We start from the raw sequence: 27,421 nt of genomic DNA, 5'->3' as shown, positions 1-27,421 counted from the left end.
TACTATCACATGGCTCTTGGGATGAAGTATCTTCTGGAGAGAAATTCTCCTTCACATGCCCTCACCCCTGCCCCACCCCCTGTCAGCAGCTCCTTGTGGGTGGAGTGACTATGAGCTCAACATTCTCAGCCAATGACTCTCAGCTGATGGCTGTGCTTGCCTTGCCTTCCTATTGGTGGGAAATTTAAAGTGGATAATATATACTTTGGGGAGGCTTCACTTTATTTAAAAATCAACACTGAGCAGTTTATTCAGAGAGAAACTATTTGTGTGGCTCAAAAGTCTCTATTTCATTTACTGAAGTAACAGTCACAGCGAAATGGCTTTTGCACTGAAATCAGACACAAAATCCATTTTGGCTCACTGTAAGGGCGAATGCTTTCGGTGACTTCATGAGTATTTCCTAGTGTTATTTAATATTTGCTACTGGCACAAAGTGAGTGATAAAGGGTCTGTATTACAAAACAAAATCTTAAGCACATTTCTAATGAAGGGAAATAAGTAAAACTCATTTCATCAAATGAGAAAACTGGGTCATAGAGATTAAACTAGGCAGATTTTTTTTAAATTATAGATTTACAAAATATAACTAGAATTTAAGAGCTCCCACGGATTATCAAATAAGTCTTCTTCAGCTAATTAAAAAAGTTTTTTTTTAATTTTTATTTTAAGTTCCGGGGTACAAGTGCAGGATGTGCGTTTGTTACAGGTAAATGTGTGCCATGCTGGTTTGTTGCACCTATCAACCCATCACCTAGGTATTAAGCCCAGCATGCATTAGCTTTTTGTGTGTCTGTATGTGTGTGTGCGCGCGCGCGCGCGTGTGTGCGTGCATGCGTGTGTGTGTGTGTTGCCCAGGCTGGAGTGCAGTTGCGCCACCTTGGCTCACTGCAACCTCCACCTCCAGGGTTCAAGTGATTCTCCTGCCTCTGCCTCCCGAGTAGCTGAGACTACAGGCATGTGCCACCCTGGCTAATTTTTTGTATTTTTAGTAGAGATGGGGTTTCACCGTGTTAGCCAAGATGCTCTCGATCTCTTGAGCTGGTGATCCACCCACCTTGGCCTCCCAAAGTGCTAGGATTACAGGCTTGAGCCGCCGTGCCCAGCCAGCTTTTTTTTTTTTTTTTTTTTTTGAGACAGAGTCTCACCCTGTCACCAGGGCTGGCTTACAAAGGCGCGGTCTTGGCTCATTGAACCTCTCCCTCCCAGGTTCAAGTGATTCTCTTGCCTCAGCCTCCCGAGTAGCTGGGATTACAGGCATGCGTCACCACATCCAGCTAATTTTTTGTATATTTAGTAGAGATGGGGTTTCACTATGTTGACCAGGCTGGTCTCCAATGCCTCACCTTGTGATCCACCCACCTCGGCCTCCCAGAGTGCCAGGATTACAGGTGTAAAGCACCGCACCCGGCCAGCTATTTTTCCTAATGCTCTCCTTCTCCCCACCCTACCCGCAACAGGCCCCAGTGTGTGTTGTCCCCCTCCCTGTGTCCATGTGTTCTCATTGTTCAGCTCTCACTTATAAGTGAGAACATGCAGTATTTGGTTTCCTGTTCCTGTGTTAATTTGCTGAGGATAATGGCTTCCAGCTCCACCCATGTCCTGCAGACAACATGGTCTCGTTCCTTTTTATGGCTGCACAGCATTCCATGGTGTATATGTACCACATTTTCTTTATCCAGGCTATCACTGATGGGCATTTGGGTTAATTCCATGTCTTTGCTATTGTGAATAGTGCTGCAATGAACAAACATATGCATGTATCTTTGTAATGGAATGATTTATATTCCTTTGAGTATATATCCAGTAATGGGACTGCTGGGTCAAATGGTATTTCTGATTCTAGCTCTCTGAGGAATTTCCACACTGTCTTCCACAATGGTTGAACTAATTTACATTCACACCAACAGTGTAAAAGCATTCCTCTTTCCCCACAACCTTGCCAGCATCTGTTGTTTCTTGATGTTTTAATAAATGCCATTCTGACTGGTGTAAGACGGTATTTCATTGTGGTTTTGATTTGCATTTCTTGAATAATCTGTGATGCTGAGCTTTTTTTCATGTTTGTTGCTGCACTAATGTCTTCTTTTGAGAATTGCCTTTTCATGTCCTTTGCCTACTTTTTAATAGTTTTTTTTTCTTATAAATTTGTTTAAGTTCCTTGTAGATTTTGGATATTAGACCTTTGTCAGATGGACAGATTGTGAAAATTTTCTCCCATTCTGTAGGTTATCTGTTTGCTCTGATGATAGTTTCTTTTACTGTGCAAAGGCTGTTTAGTATAGTTAAATCCTATTTGTCAATTTTTGCTCTTGTTGCAATTGTTTTTGATGTTTTTGTCATGAAATATTTGCCTGTGCCTTTGTCCTGAATGGTATTGTCTAGATTTTCTTCTATGGTTTTTGTAGTTTTGGGTTTTACATTTAAGTCTTTAATCCATCTTGAGTTAATTTTTGTATAAGGTGTAAGGAAGGGGTCCAGTTTCAATTTTCTGCATATGCTTAACCAGTCCTCCCAGCACCATTTATTAAATAGACAGTCCTTTCTCCATTGCTTGTTTTTGTCAAGTTTGTCAAAGGTCAGATGGTTGTAGATGTGTGGCCTTATTTCTGAGTTCTCCATTCTGTTCCATTGGTCTGGGCATCTGTTTTTATACCAGTACCATGTTGTTTTGATTACAGTAGCCTTGTAGTATAGTTTGAAGTCAGGTAGCATGATGCCTCCAGCTTTGTTCTTTTTTGCTTAGGATTGTCTTGGCTCTATGAGCAATTTTTTTTTATTCTATATGAATTTTAGAACAGTTTCTTCTAATTCAGTGAAGGATCTTTTAATGTTAGCCTTTTCAAAATTTATCTCTGGACTTAAGAACTAAACTGAGCAGCAGCATCAAAACAACAAATGCTTTTAAAAAAGCAAGCTGCTGGTTGCTCTTTTTTGCAGGACACACAACTACAGATTTCCCAGGCTTCTTTGAAACTTAGTGTGGCCATGTGACTAAGCTCTGGCCAATGAGATGTGAAGGGATGATGCATACCTCTTTCAGGTCCATAAGACTACCTGCACAGGCTTCTCCTTACTCTTTTTCCTTATGCTAACTTATGTCAATGCCTAGATGATCTTGAAAGCTATTCAACTGATAACAATGCCTCCTTTGCCTGGGTCTTTGAATTACAGTAAAGCAGAAAATCCCTACCAGCTACCTTGGACTATTTGTATGAGCAAGAAATAAACTTCTACTATAATTAAGCCATTATACACTACTTGTCATATCTGTTAGTCTATTTTAATACACCAACCATTTCTACAATTTCCCCTTCACTTTTACAACCTATTCGTATTACATCATCAACTAAAAGAGTCCCATCTCTGCAACATTGAAAGCCCAATATTCTGTTCTGTCTCCCACTCCTCACTCCCATTAAACCCACTTTTTCATGTCAACTCCACTTTTTCCAGGGTTATCAGTCCCTTTCCGACTCCTTTTTGGTATCGAGTCTGAACTTAGTGATTCACCAGGGAGCCACTCTTTTATTAGTCCTCTAAAATAGCCCTCTTAAGTCATTAGCTTTTTGCTGTGTCTATCCCACAAACCCCTCATCCAGGATGAGTCCAGCAGTTCAGCTTCTCTCACTCCTCTATCTAGTGGAGCTGGGAAAAAAAATCAAGAAACCATGAAGACAAAACACTACATATTTGCAGTGTACCAATCTCAGCTGGCCAGTAGAATACCTCAACAGTTCTTTTGTTATCCTTGGTCATCTCCCTCTCCCATTCCCCTTGGTGGCCATTCGTAACATTCACTGCTCTCCTCCAGTTCTTTATTAAATCTCTACAAATCCCCATCTACCACAAGCAGAGGAGCTTGACTCTTGTTTAGCAAAGGAAACAGAGGTTTTCAGGAACTCCTTTAATGTCCATGAAGACAAAGTGTATTAGTCAGGGTTCTCCAGAGAAACAGAACCAATGAGATACTGGTTAGAGATGACCAAGCTGCATGCTGGGAAAACAGGAAAGCTAGTGGTGTAATTCAGTCCAAGTCTGAAGGACTGAGAATGGGAGGGTGAGGTGGCGCTGATGATGTAAGCCCAGTCAGAGTCTGAAGGCCTGAGAACCAGAAGCTTTGATTTCCAAGAGCAGGAGATGATGGATGTCTCAGGTCAAACAGAGTGTTTCACCCTTTCCCCACATTTTTGTTCTATTAGAGCTATCATGGGATTAGATGATGCTCACCCACATCAGTTAGGGCCATCTTCTTTATCCAGCCTATTGATTCAAATACTAATCTTCTTCACAAACACCCTCACAGACACACCCCTAAATGATGCTTTACCAGCCATCTGGGCATCTCTTAGCCCAGTCAAGATGACACATTAAATTAACCATCACATAAGACAATCTTATTTATGTCTGTACACAGCTTCACCTATGTCCCCAACTTAGAAGAACCCTGTCTTGCCCAGCACTAATTCCTTAATATTTTTAAAAATAAAATACTTGAATATTTTATTGACCAAATTGAATCATGATGTTTATTATGGCTGGCATTACATTTTAAAAACTTTATTGGGATAAAATTAATATAACATGAAATATGCCATTTTACCCATTTTAAGTACACAGTAGCATTGATTACATTTATAGTCTTATGCAATTATTGCTATTTTAAAAACACTTACACCACCCCAAAAAGAAATTCTCCATCCATTACTTAGTAACTCCCCCCTCCCCCTAGCCTCTGGTAACCTCTAATCTTCATTGTATCTGTATGAATTTGCCTATTTTAGATATTTCATGTACATGGAATTATGCTATATTTGTCTGGCTTATTTCATTTAGCATGTTTTCAAGGTTTATCTATGTTGTAGCACATATCAGAACTTCATTCCTTTTTATGGTTGAATAATATTCCATTATATGTATACAGCACATTTTAAAAATCAGTTCATTTGTTCACGGACACTTGGGATGTTTTCACCTTTGGTTATTGTAAACAATGCTATAATGACCACTGCACAAGTACAAGTATCTCTTTAATTCCCTCTTTTCATTTTTTTGGGGTGGAATTGCTGGATCAAACAGTAATGCTATGCTTAACTTTTTAAGAGTCTCCCAAATTATTTTCCACAACAGATGCACCATTTTATAGTTCTACCAGCAATTTACAAAGGTTCCAATTTCTCCACATTTCTGCTCTTCCATATTCTCTTGATCTCATCCCTTTATGTGTCCTATATATCCACTGTAAAGTACAAGTATATGTTTAATTCCCTCTTTTCAATTCTTTCGGGTGGAATTGCTAGGTCATAGAGTAATGCTATGCTTAACTTTCTGAGAATATGCCAAATTATTTTCCACAACAGATGCACCATTTTATAGTTCTACCAGCAATGTACAAAAGTTCCAATTTCTCCACATCCTTGTTCCTCCATATTCTTTTGATCTCATCCCTTTCTCTATCCTCAGGGAGTTTGCTTCACTTAACTTTCCTCAATGTATTCCAATTTTCATCTGTCCAATTCTTTTGGCTACTTTCCTGGATTTGAGTAAGTCTGGATGTCTTCTCTCTTAGAAAAGAGCCCTCATGCCTACATGACCCTCTAGCTGCGGCTTCTCCCCTACTGGCCTGCCTCCCACTCACTTCTCAACTTGGAGAAAAAGTTCCTCCCCAGCTAATGTGTGTGCACCCTGACAGGCTGCTGTGGCTGCTGGCATGCATGAGCAACCACAGATCCTGTTGCCACTACCCCAGTATAACTCTTTTGCCAGCAGCCCTCATCAGAGTGTTGTGGCCAGCAGACAGGAAATACCTTGATCCCTCCAGTAAAGCAGGTTGCTAATCACAAGGGGCCAGAGAACAAAGCAGGTAGCCTGGTACCAGCCCCTCCGAGTTACAGCATGCAACCCAGAAGTGCCAAGCTGAGCCTTGTCCTCCTAAAATCTTGCAGAAATAAAGCCAGTCACCTTATACCACAATCAAACCCCCAAGGGCATTAAAGAAGAGAAAGGCAAAAAAATCACACCCAAAGGAGAGCAACTTCAAAGATTGAAGAAATATGAGCCCACAAGAAAAAAAAAAGAAACAAAAAAAACTAATGTAATAACTCTGGCAACTCAAAAGCCAGAGCATCTTCTTATCTCCAAATGACTGCACTCATTCCCCAATAATGATTTTTTAACCAGACTAAAATGGCTGAAATGACAGACATAGAATTCAGAATATAGATAGGAACAAAGATCACTGAGATTCCAGAGGAAGTTAAAACAGAATACAAGGAATTTAAGGTTTATAAAATGATATAGTAACTGAAAGATGAAATGGCCATTTTAAGAAAGAATCAAACTGATCTGGCAGAGTTGAAAAACTTACTTCAAGAGTCTCATTATTATAGTCTCAGCAGAATAGATGAAGCTGAGGAAAGATTCTCAGAGCTTGAAGAATGGCTGATAGGGTTTGACTGTGTTCCCACCCAAATCTCATCTTGAATTCCCACATGTTGTAGGAAGGGCCCAGTGGGAGGTCATTGAATCATGGGGGCAGGTCTTTCTCACGCTGTTCTTGTGGTAGTGAATAAGTCCCAGGAGATCTAATGGTTTTAAAAAGAGGAGATTCCCTGCACAAGCTCTCTCTATTTTTGCGTGCTACCATCCACATAAGATGTGACTTGCTCCTCCTTACCTTCTGCCATAATTGTGAGGCCTCCTCAGCCATGTGGACCTGTAAGTCCAATTAAACCTCTTTCTTTTGTAAATTGCCCAGTCTTGGATGTGTCTTTATCAGCAGTGTGAAAATGGACTAATACAGTAAATTGGTGCCAGTAGAGTGCGGCATTGCTGAAAAGATACACGAAAATGTAGAAGCGACTTTGGAACTGGGTAACAGGCAGAGGTTGGAACAATTTGGAGGACTCAGAAGAAGACAGGAAAATGTGGGAAATTTTGTAACTTCCTAGAGACTTGTTGAATGACTTTGACAAAAATGCTGATAGTGATATGAACAATAAGGTCCATGCTGAAGTGGTCTCAGATGGAGATGAGGAACTTGTTGGGAACTGGAGGAAAGGTGACTCTTGTTACGATTTAGCAAAGAGATTTCAAACTGTACTACATGACTACAGTAACCAAAATAGCATGGTACACATAGATCAATGTAACAGAATAGAGAACACGGGAATAAAGCTATGCATCTATAACCATCTAATCTTCGACAAAGTGACAAAAACAAGCAATGAGGAAAGGACTCCCTATTCAATAAATGATGCTGGGATAGCCATATGCAGAAGATTGAAACTGGACCCCTTACACTATATATAAAAATCAACTCAAGATGGTTTAGAGACTTAAATGTAAAACTTGAAAGTATAAAAACCCTGGAAGATAAACTAGGAAATGCCATTCTGGACATAGGCCTTGGCGAAGATTTCATGATGAACATGCTAAAAACCAATTGCAACAAAAACAAAAATTGACAAATAGGACCTAATTAAACTAAAGAGTTTCTGCACAGCAAAAGAACTATCAACAGGGCAGACAATCTACAAAACGGAAGAAAATATTTGCAAACTATGCATTCAACAAAGGTTTAATATCCAGAATCTATAAGAAACTTCATCAAATTAACAAGCTAAAAAACAAAACAAACAACCCCATTAAATATTATGAAAAGGACATGAACAGACACTTCTCAGAAGACACTTCTTAAAGACATACATATGGCTAATAGGCATATGAAAAAATGCTCAATATCATTAACCATTAGAGAAATGCAAATCAAAACAACCATGAGATACCATCTTGCACAAGTCAGAATGGCTACTATTAAAAAAAAAATAGACGCTGGTGAGGTTGCTGAGAAAAGTGAATTCCCACCACAGTAGTGGTGGGAACGTAAATTAGTTCAGCCATTGTGGAGAGCAGTTTGGTGATTTCTCAAAGAACTTAAAACAGAACTACCATCCAACCTGGCAATCCTGTTACTGGGTATATTCCCAAAAGAATATAAGTTGTTCTACCATAATGACACATGAACCTGTATGTTCACTGCAGCACTATTTACAATAGGAAAAATATGAAATCAACCTAAGTGCCCATCAACAGTAGGCTGGATGAAGAAAAGGTGGTACATATACACCATGGAATACTACATAGCCATTAAAAAAGAATAAGATCATGTCCTGTGCAGCAACATAGATAGAGCTGGAGGTCATTACCCTACATGAACTAATGCAGGAACAGAAAACCAAATACCTTATGTTCTGATAAGTGGAAGCTAAACAATAGGTATACATGGACATGAAGAAGGGAAAAATAGACACTGGGGCCTATGTGAGGGTGGAGGGTGGGAGGAGGGTAAAGATGAAAAACTGCCTATTGGATACTATGCTTATTACTTGGGTGATGAAATAATTTGTACACCAAACCTCTGTGACACACAGTTTACCTATATAACAAATTTGCACATGTACCAATGAATCTAAAATAAACTTTTAAAAACTTTTCCTTATCAGTTTTCAATTTTCTTGGCTACTTTCTTATTGTTAGCATTACCCATTTACTCGTGATTTCACCCTTTTCTTTTTTTTGAGACAGAGTTTTGCTCTTGTTACCCAGGCTGGAGTGCAATGGCACAATCTCGGCTCACCGCAACCTCTGCCTCCTGGGTTCAGGCAATTCTCCTGCCTCAGTCTCCCAAGTAGCTGGGACTACAGGTGTGCGCCACCACGCCCAGCTAATTTTTTTGTATTTTTAGTAGAGACGGGGTTTCACCATGTTGACCAGTTTGGTCTCGATCTCTTGACCTCATGATCCACCCGCCTCGGCCTCCCAAAGTGCTGGGATTATACGCGTGAGCCACCGCGCCCGGCCGATTTCACCTCTTTTCTAAATTTTCATGGGCTGAAAGGACACATCAGCAGAAATTGGGTTGCCACTTTCCCTGTTCATTATGCTATAACATATTTTAAGCATTTCAGTGGCCTTCAATTGTTGAAAACTATCAGGCATCAAAGCACCTTAAATATTTTCAAGTACTTGGTATTATTGCTGATGAAGTAAATCAAGTTATTGTCAATTTTTGAGGTTGTAATTGGTCTAATTCAAAGCCAGATTTGCCATGAAAGCTAATCATGTTTAAGTTTCACCTTAACAAGTTTGTAACCATAATTTTGTAATTTTTTTTTTACCAAGGAGGGCTGTTCGAATTGTATAAACTTTAGGCTCCACAAAACCTAGATTTATCTCTGTTCTAATTAGAAATCTCCATCTAGAATTACTACAACTGAATTCAATTTAGCTGTGCTTTGAACATTATGCTCACGGTTGTTCTGACTGGCCTCCCCACCCTACGATTCCATTTTGAGGTAGTTAGTATTACTCGGCAACATGTAACCATAAGAAATTTTATTTATTTTTTTATCAAGTCAGTGACTCCAGAAACTTATCAAAAGTTAGCAATAAGCCATCTGAAAAGAGATGTCAATCTTTGCATTTCAAATGAATGACTTAAGCAACCAGCTGGGCATTTCAGAGTAAAACTACTATTCTTATTCACATGGTTTAAGAAAAATGAAGAGATAATAGAGTAAAATTAATTTGTTACCTTGAGTTTCATATTATTTTGCCATGATTATCTCAGAGATACATATTATTCTAGAAATAAAATCATGAATGTTGCTTGTGAGTTTGAGAAATCTGAATAATATGAACTATACGACATTGATTGAATGGCAGATTCCTGTCTTCCATCTTCTTCATATATGTTCTAAGTACGTGAGTCAAACAGACAAAGACATAGAAATGAAGTGGCTACACCACAACAGGCAGAGCTGTCTTGCAACTATGACTTGCATTTAGGGTCCAATTTGAGCGGTGAAGTTACTTACTAGACTGCAGAGTTCCTTAAATGGCAACTAAATGCATTGCCCATAGATGGCTTTACAACAGAGAACGCTGCTCATTTAGCCTTTAGAGTTTGACAAAGTAAACTTTATCCTAAATGTTCTCTGTCAGGAAGAGAGAGATGCTTTTGAACAAGATTAGTCAAAATAGTCTCTTAAAAACCAAAGCTCTTATCAAAGTAAAATTCCTGAGGTACCTTAGACTCCTGAAAGCCAAGCAGCCCATATCCATGGAAAAATGCCATTTAAAAAAGAAAAATCTATTCACAAAAGCTCAACTGTGTCTCAAGTGATTTGTGCCCTGTGTTGTGCCTGAAAGCATACTTCCTGAGGACCAATTCCAAGATGACATATTTTGACTCTTAAAGCAGGAGCTTGAGTAGTATTCTGCTTTTTAAACTCAGTATTCTGTTTAATTCACTTTATAGAAATCAGTCCTAGAAAGGCAAATTCTCCAGGACCATCCAGTAACCATAAGTCAACTGGAAGAAAACATATCAGAAGTCATGACTTTCACTCATTCCCTTCACCACAGCCTAAAACATTTGTCTGCTAGAAGGCACTTGGGAAAATAGCCACCACACCACAGTGTCTGTGGGAAAGAGAGATGGTACTGACAAGGTTGTAATCACTGTCGTCTTCAGGGCTCCCATTGCCTGCTGCTCTCATAGGCTGATGAACCTTTGGAGTGCTAGCTGAATGAATCCGGGGGGCCAGACTCCCCACACGGTGAACAACTGCAATTCTGATGACACAAAACACATGCCAACCCAAGGAGCAGCAACATCGCTGTCCAAAACATACATGCTGTTGACACTGGGTTATTCGTGATGGCCTAGGCAGGGACTTAGGCCTTCATTCTTGATCATTATTCACAGAAGGCTCCAAAGAGGACTGCCAGAAGAAAATTTGATGAAGACAATTGCAGCAGAGGAAAACTTAATGGAGATCATTGTTCTGTGGCAGCAGGGTGCCTGCACAGGGAAAGGGAGGTTAGGTAAAGACCATCAGCACAATCCAGTTGCTTCTCCATACCACAGAAACACAGGACAAATCTTGCCCTCTGACAAATCTTGCTCAGTGGCCTTGTATCTTTCAAGAGGTCATGTTGCTAGAAAGCCACGTCAGAGTCTGGTTGCTGCAGCCATACAGTTTCCAGTACTGTGCTATGAGACCATACCACAAAGACAGATACTCTCCTGGAAGTCAGGCCATCTGATGGCGGACATGTTTGCCATAATATCAGTATTTTAGTCAGTTCAGGCTGCGAGAACAAGATACTGTATACTGGGCAGCATAAATGACAGCTATTTCTCACAGTTCTAGAAGCTGGAAGTCCAAGACAGGGGTGCCAGCATGGCTGGGTTCTTGGTGAGGGCTCTCTTCCTGTCTTATAGAGAGGGTCTTCTTGCTGTGTCCTCACACCTGAGAGTAAGCTCTCTGGCATCTTGTTCTCCTCTTATAAGGGCACTGATCCCATCATGGGGGCTCCATCCTCATGACCTCATCTAAACCTAGTTACCTTCCAAAGATCCCACCTCCTAATATCCTCACACTGTGGGTTAGGTTTTCAACATAAGAGTTTTGAGGGGACACAAACATTCAGCCCACAATAGTCAGCCATGAAACAATAAGCTACCCACATCATGGGCAACAGTGCTGCCCTTTAGGGACTTGCCCTTTTCAAAGGTGGTTTAGGGGATGCTCTCCATCCCTGCCCTGCTTCTGTCAAGTTGCAGGGCAAAGCTTTCCTGCAGAGAGTTTTAGGAAGCAGCTGTTCTAATTGTTTCTCAGCTGCTGTGATCTAGAAGATGTACCTTGGAAGGGTCATGTACTTGGGCTGGAGATGGCCTGCAGTCTTCCCATCAGGATGATGAGTGGGTGCTAACCAACTGGGTTCACTGCCAGGAAGACTCCAGAGGTAAAATGCTGATGGCCTCTGTAGTGTGATGATGGAAGAAGCAAGTTAACATGGCAGAGGATCCAATCCTCAGTTCTCATGAATACACAGCAGCGACTTATCTCACCAGCCAAAGCCTGGCCCTCCCTGCCCTCTACCTCCTTTAATGGGAAAAGGAGAAATGAGATTTGAATCACTGCCAGAGTCAAATTCAAGGCAGACTCTTTCCCCACCCAAGCACTCTTCCATGAAAATGAAGAAACTCAAGCTTCTGGACCATGCTTGCAGAACTCTGATCCTTTGAGAATTCATTTCTCAGGTTTCTGAGCTGGCAGGCTGAACATAGCAGCAAGGCAATGCTCACTTCTCCCTTGAAGGATTTCTCTATGAAATGCTTTAGAAGAGTTTATTCCCATTATGCTTCCCAGTGTCCATGGTGCCAGAATGAGGTCATCCGTGAGAGAAAGGGCCTGCTCATGGCCAGGCTCAGAGCTGGCAGTCCAATTTCTGAGGTATCTCACAGGATCTGGAAGGTCTAGAGACCACTGGGTACCCTCAGTCTGAGATGTCTGCCTCCAAGGAGTCTCAGCAAAAGCTCAACCTGCAAAGGGCTTTTGGTCAGCTGGGAATCTGGCCAAGAGACCTTTTAGCTAAGTATGTTTTTGATAATCATCTACAATATCACTTAAATTTAATTTTAGAAGAGAGCTTTTCAATTGCAATGACACAAATGGACATTGCACCAATGAAAAACAAAATATGTTCCAGCTGATCAGCGGCCTTCCTTCCACTTTCCAACCTGAGCAGTTCTTTTCCATCACAATTATCATAAAAGTTTTTCAAACGTAAAGAAAACTCATCAGAGTTTTAGAGTAAATACCCATATTCTGAACACCTAGATGCTACAATTAACATTTTCTGTACTTGCTTTATCACATATATGTCCATATAGTCACCCTTCTATTTAATTGCCAACTCAATTGCATTTTAAATTGAGTTGTATATATCAGTATTCTTCCTCCCCCACATCAAGGGCAACCGTGCTGCCCTTTCGGGATTTGCCCTTTTCAAAGGTGGTTTAGGGATGCTCTCCATCCCTGCCTGTTTCTGTCAAGTTGCAGGGCAAAGCTTTCCTGAGGAGAGTTGAAGGAAGTGGCTGTTCAAATTTGTTCTCAGTTATGCTTGTGTAAAGCAAGCAGTGACCCATGCATACCTGCAACCCGAGCCTGTATCAAGATACAGAATGTTACCATCACCCTGAAATTTCCCTCATACTCCTTCCGAGTCATTTTCCACCCCCACCCAGCCAGAGGCAGCTGATTATTTTTTACCACTGATTCATTTTTCTGTTCTGAAACTTTATCTAAATAGAACCATTCAGTATGAACTCAGCTATGTAAGCTTTCTCTCATTCAGTATTATGTTTTTGAGACTCATCCAAATGGTTGTACATAACAGTAGTTCATTCCCTTTTATTACTGTGGAGTATTTCCATTGTATGAATATGCCACAGTTTGTATATTCATTCCCCTATTGATATAGACTTAGGCTTCAAATTTTTGACCATTGTGATAAAGCTATTAAGAACAATTTTGTACAAATCGTTTTACAGACATGAGTTTTCATGTCCCTTAGGTAAATACCCAGGAGTGAAATTGCTGCATTATGGGGCAGATGTCTGAATGTTTATTTCACACTCTCACCAATAATGAAAGAGTTCCAGTTGCTCCACACCCTCGTGAACGTTTAGTGTTATCAATCTTTCTCATTTTAGCTCTTCTGGTGGATGTGAAGTAATTTAAGCTGCTATTTTAGCAAGTTTTCTAAATTAGAAAAAAATACATATCTACAAAGATCAAGTCTGAAGTAAATATGGCTTGAAGGAAATCTAGAAATTGGCGTGTGCAATATTAGAAAAGTTCACCTTATCCAAATCAGGCCATATAACTAATCGCTTAAGAGAATAAAAATGGCTGAAGGGATATGAAACAAGCAGCCAGACACATTTTTCAGTTTTTGCTTCTCCCGACAATATTATGATACTTGAAAAGCAAATGGAATGCTTAGAAAACTGCAGGCTTCATTGATAGAGAAATAGGAACTCTGTGTTTACCCACAGAACTGGCCTGGAGTGAACCACACTGTGCTGTCCCCATTTGCCTCCTCAGGTCAAAGCCCCTTGAAGACCACCCCTGCAGACTTGGCATAGCCTGCAGCATGGAGCTGTGAATCACTTAGACCATTGGGACGAATTTCTGCCCCTTCCTCCCTCTTTCTGATACCAACCCTGGACCTAAGGGAAAGGAAATCCGTTTTTTGAGCATTAACATTGTGCCAGAACCTATGATAAATTGTGCATAAATTGTCCTTTAATCCTCACAACAACATCCCTATAAAGTTATTGACAGTCTGATGTTACGGATGTGAAACCAAGACTCAGAGAGACGTAGTAATGTGCCTAGGGTCACAGAGAGGTAGAAGAACCAGGATTCGACTTACAATCTGGTGCTCTTTCTGCTCTACCTTGCTAAGCACCCAGAAAGCAAACTGCAGAGGGCTTAATAGTTCACTGGGTGCCGAGGCCAGTGTAAGAAGGCACCACATGTCCCTTGGTCAGGTTTGTCCCTGCCTTTCCTTTCTCTTCTGTTTCTGTACTCTTCTAGTGTGTTTGTATTGAAGGTAGGACTGATTCACTCCACCCCTGAGTCTTTCAGAGGACAGATGTTAATGAACTTTAGCCTTCCTCTCCACGGCTGCCACTGTCTCCGGCTTTGAGTTTTCCCCTTGCATGAAGGGATAATTCACCTGATACATCCATTCCCCTTCCCCTCAGTTTCTCAGCACCTCATTGATCCCTCCCTGCTCTTTGGTCCTCTTCCTCCTCACTCCCTTCTGCCCACTGTCGGGAAAGGAGGTAACTATGGGTTCATCACATGTTCGTCACGTGTTTCTCTAGACCAAGTTACCTGTTCCTGAAAAGCACTAGCTTGCTCCTCAAATCCCACGGTTCGGAAATAATTGACGACATCCATCACAGCCCAGTCTGCAGGATCAGGTGGTCTCCCACTTTCCATGGAACTGCAAAACACAAATCCAGACAGTTTTCATGGCAGTGCCTGCACAAGGGTGTGGCCAGGCTCACAGCTGGGTCTTCTGGGGCAGGCCTCTCGTGTTCCTTGGGTTCAGATGATGATACTCTCACTGGCTTAGTCACTGCTAATAAACCATTTGAGCTTTAATGTAAATTATTTCCTCTGGTTTTTAATCCAGAGACATTGAGAGTGGTCCAGTGACTGCTGGCAGCCCACAGTATGACATTCATACTTTTGAGTTCAGAAGACCTGGCCTTTTACAGTGTGACCTCAGCATACCTCTCTCTCTTCCTGTCTTCGTAACACCTTCCCTAGCCCCATCCCTACACATCTAGAGATAAACCATTCCACAACAGGCCAAGTCCTTTCATAGATCTGAGCCTCTGCACATCCTGTCCCAGCCACTTACAATGCCCCCTCACCTGACTTTACTGAACAAAACCCTATCATTTCTATCAGTAACTACCTCCTCTTTGAGGCATTTTTCTGGCTCTTCCAAGGGAGTATTTTAGTCATAACCTCCTTTGAGTTCTAGAACTTCACTCAGACTCCCATTGTAGCACCTTCCACACTGGATTGTACCCTCCCACTAGAGTGGGAGATGCAGGTTGGAGACACGCATTTGAGCCTGGACCACTTCCATTTTACTATTCCTAGTATCAAGCATGTACTTAGGAATGTAATCCATATTGTTCAAATAAATAAACAGATGAGAATCAAGCATTTGTCTGAGAGGGTCTACGGGGAACACTCCTCAATGTGTTCAGAGAGGAAGGAACAATGAATTAGAAGAAAGAAGAATGGTATTGACCTGCAGTTACTGGGACTCTGCCTCATTTCTGAATTGGGAGTATTTGTCTATCTTTCTCTACACTTCATCCAAGATGATTTTCCCAGAGCGTACATCCAATTACATAGCCTAATTTTGCTTTGGAGGTCCTTCAGGACAAAGCCTCTTCCCACCTCTCCAATAGAATACACTGGAGAGCAAAACAGAGACCACCCTTTTTCTTATGGGCCTTACAGTCCTGTGGGGAGTGGACATTGATCAACAGTCATACAAGTAAATGTGCAGCTGCAAGTTATGCTAAACGCCAAGAAGGACAAGCACCATGTACTATGATAGTTTAAGGGATAGGGGAAGCTTTCCAGTGGGAGTTTCTTTTCAGGTATGATCTAAAAAGCAGCCAGAAGTTAACTGTATAAAGAAGTCACATGAAGATTATTCTAGGCCCATGGCAGAAACAAGGGAGCCATGCAGACCTTGGAGGTCACACTAAGGATTCTGGATTTTTGCTAAGAGCAATGAGAAGCCCTTATGTAAAGGGGGCAACCTGATCAGATTCACATTTTGAAAAAGAGGATGCTGGAGAGGAGCCAGTGAGAAATCTATTGCAGTCATGCAAGCCAGAGATCATGCTAACTTAGACTAGGGTGGTGGCTATGGAAAACGAGAGGAGTGTGTGGATTTAAAAGATAGTTAATGAATAAAATCAGTGTAATGTAGTGCTGGACCAGACATAGAGAACGGAGCGAGTAGAAGTGTCATGGAGCTGGATGGGTGCTGGTAACTTTACTGAGATGGCACTCCCAGGATGAGCTGAACATACTAAATTTGGGGTACTGTCTATATCCAAGTGGAGATTTAATGTGGGATATAAGTCTAGAGCACAAAGCAGAAGAGTGGGCTAGGTACACCTGTGAGAGACAGAGGCATTTAGACAGTAACTAAAATCTCGAGAGAGGATGAGAGGAGAGCTGGGCCTAGAACTAATTTGAGAGGTTCAATATTTAGTGGAAGTTGAAAATATCCAGTCTACTTTTAATGGAAAAAAAAAATTGGCTAGATTTTGAGGGACTCCTGAAGATCTTTAAAGGTCTAAGAGTCAAGCATCCAGCCACCTAATTCTCCAGCACAATGTTTTGCCCAAAGCAGGAACCTAAAATATTTGATTTAAGAAAACGAAACCAACTTCTGTACTAGTTAAAGGGAGTCACTGATCAATGGCACATGTGATCATTCATTTCTCAGCAGCACTTAATTTAAAAACATTTAAAGCCAATACTCTAAATGTTTTCTCTTTTGGGCTTAAAGATGGTGAATCTATAACCACTGCACGCTTGTATGCACACATACCCGTATGCGCACATGCACACACACAATCTTCCCACCATTTAACAGGCAATATACATCGGGAAGAAAAACTATTTTTCACCTTAACATTACTAAATATTAACTATGTGTTTTTAAATCAATGGTAAATTTTTAAAAAAATTATCTATGTGCTGGAATTTTCGATAACACTAGCAACATAAGCAATCAGCAACTGGCACTGAGGACCCTCTTCAAGGCACCATTTTCCTTCCCTCTCTCTTAAGGTGTCCTTGAAGAATATTTAGAAAGGAGTTCATAGTTCCAAGAAATCTTCTCAGTTGTCTAATTAGCTGACTTCTAGTGGTGAGCACAGAGTCCCGTGGAACACACTTTCAAGTGCCCCAGGAAACATCTGAATTCACTCTTCCCATGGTTGACTTCAGTTAGTTGCCTTTCCTCACCAAGAATAGTTATCAAAGACCTTCACATGTACCCCTAAACCTAAAACTAAAAAAAAATTTAAAGAATAATTATTCAATTTTAATAAAATATGCTACATTGTAATTTTAGGATGGGAGGCTTTCCTGATTTTTATTCCGGTGGGATGTAACATCATGACTCCCATAATTTTGAAATATTCTTGAGTATAGCAATACTCCAGAGAATAAAGACTTGTAAAACTGCTGGCAGTGACCATGAATAGGAGCAACGTGGAACCGGGCACTCTCTCATATGGAGGGTAAGGGAACTCACTGAGAAGAAACAAGGAGTTAGAAACCAACCAATACATTTAATGATCGATCTGTCTATGTTTAAAAGTCTGATAGCCCCCGCCCCCCGCCCAAAGTCAAAATAATGTGGGAAAAAGTCACATTAGACTACTGATATCCTGAGAAGAAAAACCTATCTTCATCTCTATAGCTGCAGCACCTGGCACAGTCTGACTGGTGCACAGTTGATACATAGCAAAAATATTACAATAGACTAACAGCCTGAGAGCACTGACAACTTACAATCTGTTTTTCACACGTTACTCAGTATCAGCCCCCGCATCTTTGTGAACTGGCTACCGTAACCTGCTTTTAGGAAACAAAGGCTCACAAAGGTTAAGAAATGCACCCCAAATCGCATGGCAGATAAAGCTAGGATTGGATTCCGGATATGTTTGACTCCAAGTCTTTGCTTTTTTTCCACCATACTTATTCATTGACATGACAGGTATTTATTGAAAGCCTGTCTTCTCAGTATTGTGCTAGATGCAGGGTTACAAGGACAGGGAATGCATAGTCCCTGCCGTCAAGGAGCCAGCAATCTGGTGAGGGAAAGCAGATGTGGAAACAGTCAGCTCTGAGGAATACTCAAATCGAGGGGTGAACGAAGTGCTGTTGAGGACCTATGTCAGGGAGGACCGGTTAGTTCAGTATTCCTAGAACACTTGAAGATTTTCAATGGCAGTTTAAAAAGGCATTTATTGCCCTCAACACACTCTGAGCAGGGCCCCAGAGAGGGGATGGCTTGCAGAGGTACATCTGCGCAGGCACACACCATCACTTCTAGGCTGCTTGTGTTATGCGCCATGGATGATTTCACTGGGCTCTTCCAGTGGTTTCAGCAACAGTTTTAAGGAGAGAGCTGGTGATGATTCAAAACAACACAAGGGTAGGCCAAGTGGAAGGGTGTGCGGGGCAGGAGCCAGAGAGTGCCAAAGCCAGATAACATCTGACTCGGGAAGATTTTGGAGGACAGATTTAAGCAGCACCTTTCTCTGCTAGGAATGCAATATGTTTCCCCAAGGACTGATATTTTGTTCAAATTGAGACACATGATATTTATTATTCGCTATCGTCAGAGCAAAATGTTTCTTAGAATATAATACATGTTAATGTGATAAATTTATGAGTATTTTCCAGGCACAGAATCTTTAAAATATATATTCTATATATAGCTTTATTATTAAAAATTAGCAAGAAATCTCAGCACTTAATCAAATTATCAATGTTTTCATTTAGCCCAGTCACCTTTTAGTCCTTTGTGCATATGATTAGGTACATCAAGCATTGATAAAAATTATATCATGTGTGAATAATTCACACTAGGTAATGATTATGCCCTAATTAAACAATCACCTCATTTTTAAAGAGAGCTAGAGAGATACAACTATGGGGACAGAAAAGCAATAATAACAAATTTGGCAGATACATGCAGATCAATTGAGCCTTTATGATGAGGTTTTCATGTTGGCACATCATAATTTTAAGTCTGGCAGCAAAAGTTTCCATTTCCCTTTGTAAGAAGGCAGGCAGAATGTAGTTGAAACTGTTTTTCTAAATCTAGCATGTGTACATTTTATGGTACTTATGACATTACAGATGCTGAGAGTTGGTCAGGTCAAAAGGATACTCATATAATATCACAACTCCATTATATTCATCAATTGTATTTCCACTTCAAAGTTCAAAGCAAAAGTTACTTTAGAGACTGGTTATCTTATTATGATAATATATTTGTCACATTACTTTTTTAATAAAGCTAATTCTGAATTTTACTTATTTTTACACTCAGCAATGCAATCTAACTTTGTGCCGCCTGGATATTTATAGCTTATTTTTAAAATGAAATTAACCTACTCTTTGCTCATGTCTTAAAACAGCCTCTGGCTAAAAGCAATTTAATTCTGATTCTAATAAATTAATATTGATCTCTTTGCCTATGACAAACCTAAGGATGAAGCAACCAAATGAGCCTTCGTGTTATTTCCACTCATTTCTCCCTCTCCCTTCATGCTAACAAGCAGGGATCTGGCTAAATGGCAGGCCTAAAAAGAAAAAGGATGATTCAAAGATTCTGGACAGAACAGTTTTGATTTTTAATTATTCAGATAAAGAAGAGTTGAGTGGCTTAGTTGCAGTACATTAAAGTGATGAAAGTATTGAAAAGGCAAATAATTCATCAAACCTTCTGTATAATCCAAATTCTTTAGCTTAGACCTTAGATGCTTGGCTCAAACCTAACTGGGCAACACCCTAGACTTTCCCATACCCATGGCTTTGCTTATGCTAGTCAAACCCTTTCTGTTCAACTTTTAGGGATTAGTCCTGCTCATTATAAAGAGACTAGTTTAATTTCCCCTTAATTAATTTTAACCTGCCTACTATGAGCCAGGCATTTACTAAGCATTGGAAACTCATAGTCTAATGAAGAGGATAATCTCAGGTCAGCTGTGGGATGAAGAGGGTCATGATGTTTTGTTTCCTGCTCTATTTCAAAATGTGGTTAAGGAACAGGGGAAATAGTTGGGTGAAGGAAGGATGGAAAGTCAACATGGCAATGTGAGTCAGGGTGTGCTAGGTGTGTGGATGAGAGGCTTTGGAGCCCTCAGTCACCAGTAAGACTAGGAGCAGGTGCCCCAGACAGATGGAGCATCTTCCTGCACAATTTATTTCCTTTGTATAGGTATCTTCCCTCAAGGTAATGGCTTTCCTCGGAAATCATACAGCATTCTGTCCTTGGCACACCTCTGCCTAGAATGTCTTCCCAACCCATCTTTCTGAAAACAAAGGATCTTATAAACGGCCTCTTTTCCTACCTGTTCTTAACTTTCTAGTACAAATAAAATCCTCTAGGGTAAATAAGAACATTGCTTTTTTGGGGGTGGGGGGTGGGAGACAGAGTCTCGCTCTGTCGCCCAGGCTGGAGTGCAGTGGCGCGATCTTGACTCACTGCAAACTCCACCTCCCAGGTTCAAGTGATTCTCCTGCCTCAGCCTCTAATTTTTTGTATTTTTAGCAGAGACAGGGTTTCACCGTGTTAGCCAAAATGGTCTGGATCAACTGATCTCGTGATCCACCCACCTCAGCCTCCCAAAGTGCTGGGATTACAGGCATGAGCCACTGTGCCTAGCCAAGAACACTCTTTTCAAGCAGGATCAATGAATGCTTTTTATTCACTATCAGATACAATTCATGCCAAACACAAACATATAAATATTTCATATCCTACTCAATACTAAGCACAACAGTCTAGAGACTACCTGAAGAACTTTCCCTCCCTGCTCTGAGCCACAGTACAATGGTCTCTGCTCCAAAGGATTTGGGTGTGGCTTCGCTGCTTAGACAAACTTGGTTTTCCTTCTGTAGGGATCTCACTAGCGAGAAACTATATAAGAAAGAGCAGCCCTTGAGGGCTGACAAAGTATAAAAGATACATAGTCAATGTCTGTGAATTCTGCTGGCATTGATTGAAACTCCTTTTGTTTTCACATTTAAAAACATATGATGTCTTAATATGCTTAGGTGACTATAGTTTTATGCATTTTACTCTTTTGAAATGTACACTTCAAGGCAGTTTTTTGCAATGGAAAAAAATAGTATAACTCAAAATAATAAACAGACTCAATCCTTAACCCATTATAATTTAATTGAAGGGAATTATCAAAGAGTTATTTATCATGAGACCATATATCAGAATGAACAGATAACTATACCATATCAAGAAATGAATTTTAGCTTCAGTACAAAAAATAAAATAGTACCATTTACAAGTATCACTATTAATTCCCATACATTACCAATATTCCAGAAACCATTCAACAAAGAAACAGTGAACTTGAACAACACTGTAGACTAAGTGAATCTAACAGATATATACAGAACATTCAACCCAACAACTGCAGAATATACATTTCTTTTCAAGCATACATGATGCATTCTCCAGGATAGACCACGTATTAGGTTACAAAACAATTCTTAACAAATATAAAAATAATGAAATCATACTAAATATCTTTCTTGACTGCAGTTAAATGAAACTAGAAATCAATAGCAGAAGGAAAACTGAAAAATACATGGAAATTAAACAACACAACTTTAAATAACCAATAGGTCACATAAATCAAAAGTGAAATTGGGAAGTATCTTGAGACTAATGAAAACAAAAATACAACATATCAAAACTTACACAATGAAACCGAAGCAGTACTAAGAGGGAAGTTTATAGTCACAAATACCTACATTAAAAAAAGAAAGATGAGAGAGATCCAAGATGGCTGATCACTAGCAGCTCGGGCTCCTAGCTCCCAGTGAAAGCGCAGAGAATGAGAGGACGCCACACTTTCAGACGAATATTTGTTGCTCACGGACCAGGAGATTCCCAGCAGAGGAGCCCCACGTGTCGCCAGGGCAACTCTTGTGGCCGGCGTGGCGGTTTTGCTGGTGCCTTAGCGCACCAGTTTTTGGTGCAGAGTCCGGAGATTCCCGGGCAGAAAAGCACCATCAATCTTAACACTGCTATTTTGGCCGGTGCAGTGGACTGCTCAGATATCGGCGCTGGGAATCAACAAGTTGGATGTCTGCTCAGAGACCTAGTTAGAAAGTCGGTAATTACAAAGACAACAGACGGATAAATATATAATGAAGGGAAGAAATCAGCATAAAAAGGCAGAGAATACTCAAAATCAGAATGCCTTTCCCTCTACAGGGGATTGCAATTCCTCATCAGTAACGGAACAAGGCTTAATAGATTACAAATGTGTTCCAATAACAGAAGCAGGCTTCAAAACGTGGGTGATAAGAAACTTCTGTGAATTAAAAGAACTTGTTCTAACCCAATGCAAAGAAACTAAGAACGTTGAAAAAAGGTTTGACGAAATGTTAACGAGAATGGACAATTTGGAGAGGAATATAAGTGAATTGATGGAGCTGAAAAACACAACACGAGAATTTCGTGAAGCATGCACAAGTTTAAACAGTCGAATTGATCAAGTAGAAGAAAGGATATCAGAAGTCGAGAACCAGCTCAGTGAAATGAAACGAGAAGACAAGATTGGAGAAAAAAGGATGAAAAGGAATGAGCAAAGTCTCCAGGAAATATGGGACTATGTGAAAAGACCTAATTTACGTTTGATAGGTGTACCTGAATGTGACGAAGAGAATGAATCCAAGTTGGAAAATACTCTTCAGGATATCATTCAGGAAAATTTTCCCAACCTGGCAAGGCAGGGTAATATTCAACTCCAGGTAATACAGAGAACACCACAAAGATATTCTTCAAGAAGACTAACCCCAAGGCACATAATTGCCAGATTTATTAGGGTTGAAATGAAGGAGAAAATACTAAGGGCAGCCAGAGAGAAAGGTCAGGTTACCCATAAAGGGAAACCTATCAGACTTACAGCAGATCTCTCAGCAGAAACCCTACAAGCCAGAAAAGAGTGGGGACCAATATTTAACATCCTTAAAGAAAAGAACTTTCAACCCAGAATTTCCTATCCAGCCAAACTAAGCTTTATAATCGAAGAAAAAATTAAATCCTTTGCGAACAAACAAGTACTTAGAGAGTTCACCACCACCAGGCCTGCTTTACAAGAGCTTCTGAAAGAAGCACTATACATATAAAGGAAGAACCAATATCAGCCTTTCCAAAAATATATCAAAAAGAAAAGAGCTTTAACACAATGAAAAATTTACACTAACTAATGGGCAAAACAGCCAGCTAGCATCAAATGCTAGTATTAAAGTTATATATATTCTAATTGGATAAAAAGCCAAAACCCATTGCTATGCTGCATCCAGACCCGTCTCACATGCAACGATACACAAAGACTCAAAACAAAGAGAAGGAGGAAGATTTATCAACCAATCAGAGAGTAAAAATAAACAAATAAAAAGCAGGAGATGCAATTCTCGCCTCTGATAAAGTAGACTTTAAAGTAACAAAGAGCAAAAGAGGCAAAGAAGGACATTACATAATGGCAAAAGGATCAATGTAACAAGAAGAGCTAACGATTTTATAGATCAACGAGACAGAAAATCAACAAGGACATCCAGGACTTGAACTCAGACCCGGAACAAGTAAACTTAATAAACATTTATAGAACTCTCCACTTCAAATACATAAAACATACATTACCATCTCACACCTATTCCATAAGTGACTACATAATTGGAAGTAAATCACTCCTCAGTAATCGCATAGCATTTCATAGGTTTAAATGAAATATTGGTTGGCTGCTCGTTTGTTATTTTCTTCCCTTATTCCTTCCTGTTTACATCAAGTATAATTATTGGTATAAAAGAGGTTTTCAATACTGATTATTAAACTGCATTCTAGCCTGGGCAAGAAAGCAATATTCCCATTCTCTCTCTCTCTTTCTCTTCCTTTTTCCTCCTCTTCTTTATTCTTTTTCTTTCTTTCAAAAAAAAAAAAAAAAAGATATCAAACAACCTAACTTTATACCTTAAGAAATTAGACCAAAAAATAAAATAGAGAATAGAAAAACAGTAAGAAAAAATCAACTAAAACTTGGGCTTTTGAAAAGATAAACAAAATTGCTAGGCTTAGAAAAAGGAGAGTGAAGACTCAAATAAAACCAGAAATGAAAAAGACATTATAACTGATGCTACAGATGAAAAAGGTCATACAGCTACTATAAACAGTTGTAGGTCTACAAAGTGGATAATCTAGAAGTAATGGATAGGTTCCTAGAAGCATGCAACCCACCAGACTGAATCATGAAGAAATGGAAAATCCAAGCAGACCTATCTAGTAAGGAGATTAAATCAGTAGTCAAAAACCTTCCATAAAATAAAAGCCCAGGATTAGAAGACTTCATTGGAGATTTTTCCAAACATTTAAGGAAGAATTAATGCCAATCCTCAAACTCTTCCATATAATTAAAGAGGAGGAACACTTCTGAACTTGTTTTATGAGGCCGTATTACCCTCAAACCAAGCCAGATAAAGACACACAAGAAAAGTAAAGTATAGGCCAATATCCTGGATGAACATAGGTGTAAAAATCCTCTACAAAATACTAGCAAACAGAATTCAACAGTATGTTAAAAAGATCATTCACCATGACCCAGTGGGATTTATTCCTAGGATGGTTCAACATACAAAAATCAATTAATGTGACATACCACATTTACAGAATGAAGGATAAAAATCACACAATCATCTAAGATAAAAAAGTGTTTGATAAAATTTAGTATCCTTTCATGATTAAAAAAAAAAACCTACAAAGTAGGAATAGAGGGAAATTACCTAACCTTATAAAGGCTATCTATGAAAAAGTTATAGCTAAAATCATACTCAAAGGTGAAAACTGAAAACTTTTCCATTAAGATCAGGGAACAAGGCAAGGATGCCCATTCTTGTCACTTCTATTCAACATAGTGCTGGAAATCCTAGCCAGAGCAATTAGGCAAGACAAAGAAATAAACAGTCTCCAAATTGAAAACGAAGAAGTAAAACCGTCCTTACATTTACAAATGATAGGATTTTATATAGAGAAAACCCTAAAGACTCCACAAAAAAACCTGTGAGAACTAATAAACAAATTCAGCAAAGTTGCAGGATACAGAAATTGACATACAAAAATCAGTTGCATTACTAGACAATATTAATAAGCTATCTGCAAAGAAAATTAGGGAAACAATCCCATTTATAATAACATCATACTTAGGAATAATCTTAACTAAGGAAGTAAAAGATTTACATATTAAAACCTATAAAACTTTGATGAAAGTAATTAAAGGAGACACAAACAAATGCAAAGACAACTCAAGTTCATCGATGGAAGATTTAATATTGTTACAATTTCCATACTACCCAAAGCAATCCACAGATTCAATGCAATCCTCATCAAAATCCTAATGATATTTTTTATAGAAATAAAAAAATTCTAATATCCATACGGAACCAGAAAAGATCTTGAATAGCCAAAACAGTCTTGAAAAAGAACAAGGCTGGAAGCAACACACTTCCTGATTTCAAAATATATTACAAAGTGACAGTAATTTAAACAGTATGGCAATGGCATAAAGACTGACATAGATCAATGGAACAGAACAGAGAGCCCAGAAATACATCTATGGATATATGGTCAAATGATCTTTGACTGAAATGCCAAGAATACAAAATGGGGAAAGAAGAGTCTCTTCAACTAATGGCATTGGAAAAACTGGATATCCACGTCCAAAAGAATAAAATTGGATTATCTCTTACCATATACAAAATATCAACTCAAGATAAAGACTTAAACATACGACTTGAAACTGTAAAATTTCTAGATGAAAACATAGGGGAAAATCTTCAAGACATTAGTTTTGGCAATAGTTTCATGGATGTGATACCAAACGCATAGGCAACAAAAGCAAAAATAGACAAGCAGGGCTAAATAAAACTAAAAAGCTTCTATACAACCAGGGAAATAACAGAATGAAAAGGAAACCTATGGAATGAAAGAAAATACTTGCAAACTATGTATCTGATAAGAGGTTAATTCCTAAAATATATAAGGAATTCTTACAATTCTATAGGAAAAAAATAATAACTCAATTTAAAAAATGGTCAAAGGACATAATAGATATCTCTCAAAAGAAGACACACAAATGACCAACATGTATGTATATGAAAAGAGGCTCAAAATCACCAATCAAGAGAATGCAAATCAATGCCATGTGAGATATCATCTCACATCTCTTAGCATGCTATTATCAGAACAGCAATGAGAAATTTTGGCAAGGATGTAGATAAGTCATAACCTTTATATACTGTTGGTAGAAATGATAGAAATGCAGAATGGGGAAGCTGCTACAGAACCGTAGATTCCTCAAGAAGTTAAAGATAGAACTACTATGTGATCTAGCAATCCCACTTCAGAGTATGTATCCAAAGGAATAGAAATCAGGAACTCAAAGAGATATTAGCACTCCCATATTCACTGCAACACTATTCACCATAGCCAAGATATGGAAACAAGTTCATTGAAAGATTAATGGATTTTTAAAATACAGTGTAATAGCTGGGCTTGGTGACTCATACCAGTAATTCCAACTGCTTGGGAGGCTGAAATGGGAGGATCCCTTGAACCAGGAATTTTAGACCAGCCTGGGCAACATAGGAAGACCCACCTCAAAAAAGAAATGCAGTAGATACATACAATGGCATATTATTTAACCTTAAAAAAGAAGGAAATTCTTACATTTGCAACAAAATAAATGAAGCTTGAGAACATTATGCTAAGTGAAATAAGAAAGTCAAAGGACAAATATTGCATGATTCCACTTATATGAGGTATCTAAAATAAACTCATAGAAGCAAAGAATAGAATGGTGATTGGCAGAGGCTAAGGGAAGGGGGAAAGGGGGAGTTGATAATCAACAGATATAATTTCAGCCTACAAGACAAATACATTTTAGAGATCTGCTGTAATTATGCCTACAAATAACAATACTGTATAGTACACTTAAAAAATCTGTTAAGAGTGTAGATCTCATAGTAAGTGTTCTTACCACATTAAAAAAGAAATAGAGAAAAAAGAAAAAAGGAAAGAAAAAGAGAGAAAGAGAAAGAAAAAAAGAAAGAGGAACATAATGAATCACAGCACATTCTAACTTATATGTATCTGCAAAAAGGTTTACAACATCAGATCCTGGCTAGAA

General features: G+C 39.3%; 2 protein-coding genes across 5 annotated transcripts in view; both read right to left on the bottom strand.

Annotated features, from left to right (window-relative positions):
• Window positions 1–14,816, bottom strand: part of DNASE2B (deoxyribonuclease 2 beta) — an 86,329-nt gene extending 71,513 nt beyond the window's left edge. The window contains exon 1 of one of the 3 annotated variants that reach the window (XM_012442518.2): window positions 14,760–14,816. The gene's annotated coding sequence lies outside the window, so the exon portion shown is untranslated. The remainder of the gene's footprint in view (window positions 1–14,759) is intronic. The other 2 variants (XM_064372565.1, XM_064372566.1) reach the window with 2 other exon arrangements.
• SAMD13 (sterile alpha motif domain containing 13) overlaps window positions 1–27,421 on the bottom strand; it is a 47,057-nt gene that overhangs the window by 6,559 nt on the left and 13,077 nt on the right. For both annotated transcript variants that reach the window (XM_012442529.3, XM_012442528.2), the window contains exon 3: window positions 14,760–14,871. In XM_012442529.3, the coding sequence (XP_012297952.1) occupies window positions 14,760–14,871 (112 nt within the window). The remainder of the gene's footprint in view (window positions 1–14,759; window positions 14,872–27,421) is intronic.

The sequence above is a fragment of the Aotus nancymaae genome, unplaced genomic scaffold, assembly GCF_030222135.1.
Source record: "Aotus nancymaae isolate 86718 unplaced genomic scaffold, 86718_ANA_hifiasm-v0.15.2.pri h1tg000007l, whole genome shotgun sequence".
In the NCBI taxonomy this organism is placed as follows: Eukaryota; Metazoa; Chordata; class Mammalia; order Primates; family Aotidae; genus Aotus; species Aotus nancymaae.
Note: the sequence above shows the minus strand (reverse complement) of the source record. Positions and strands in the feature narration are given on the sequence as shown.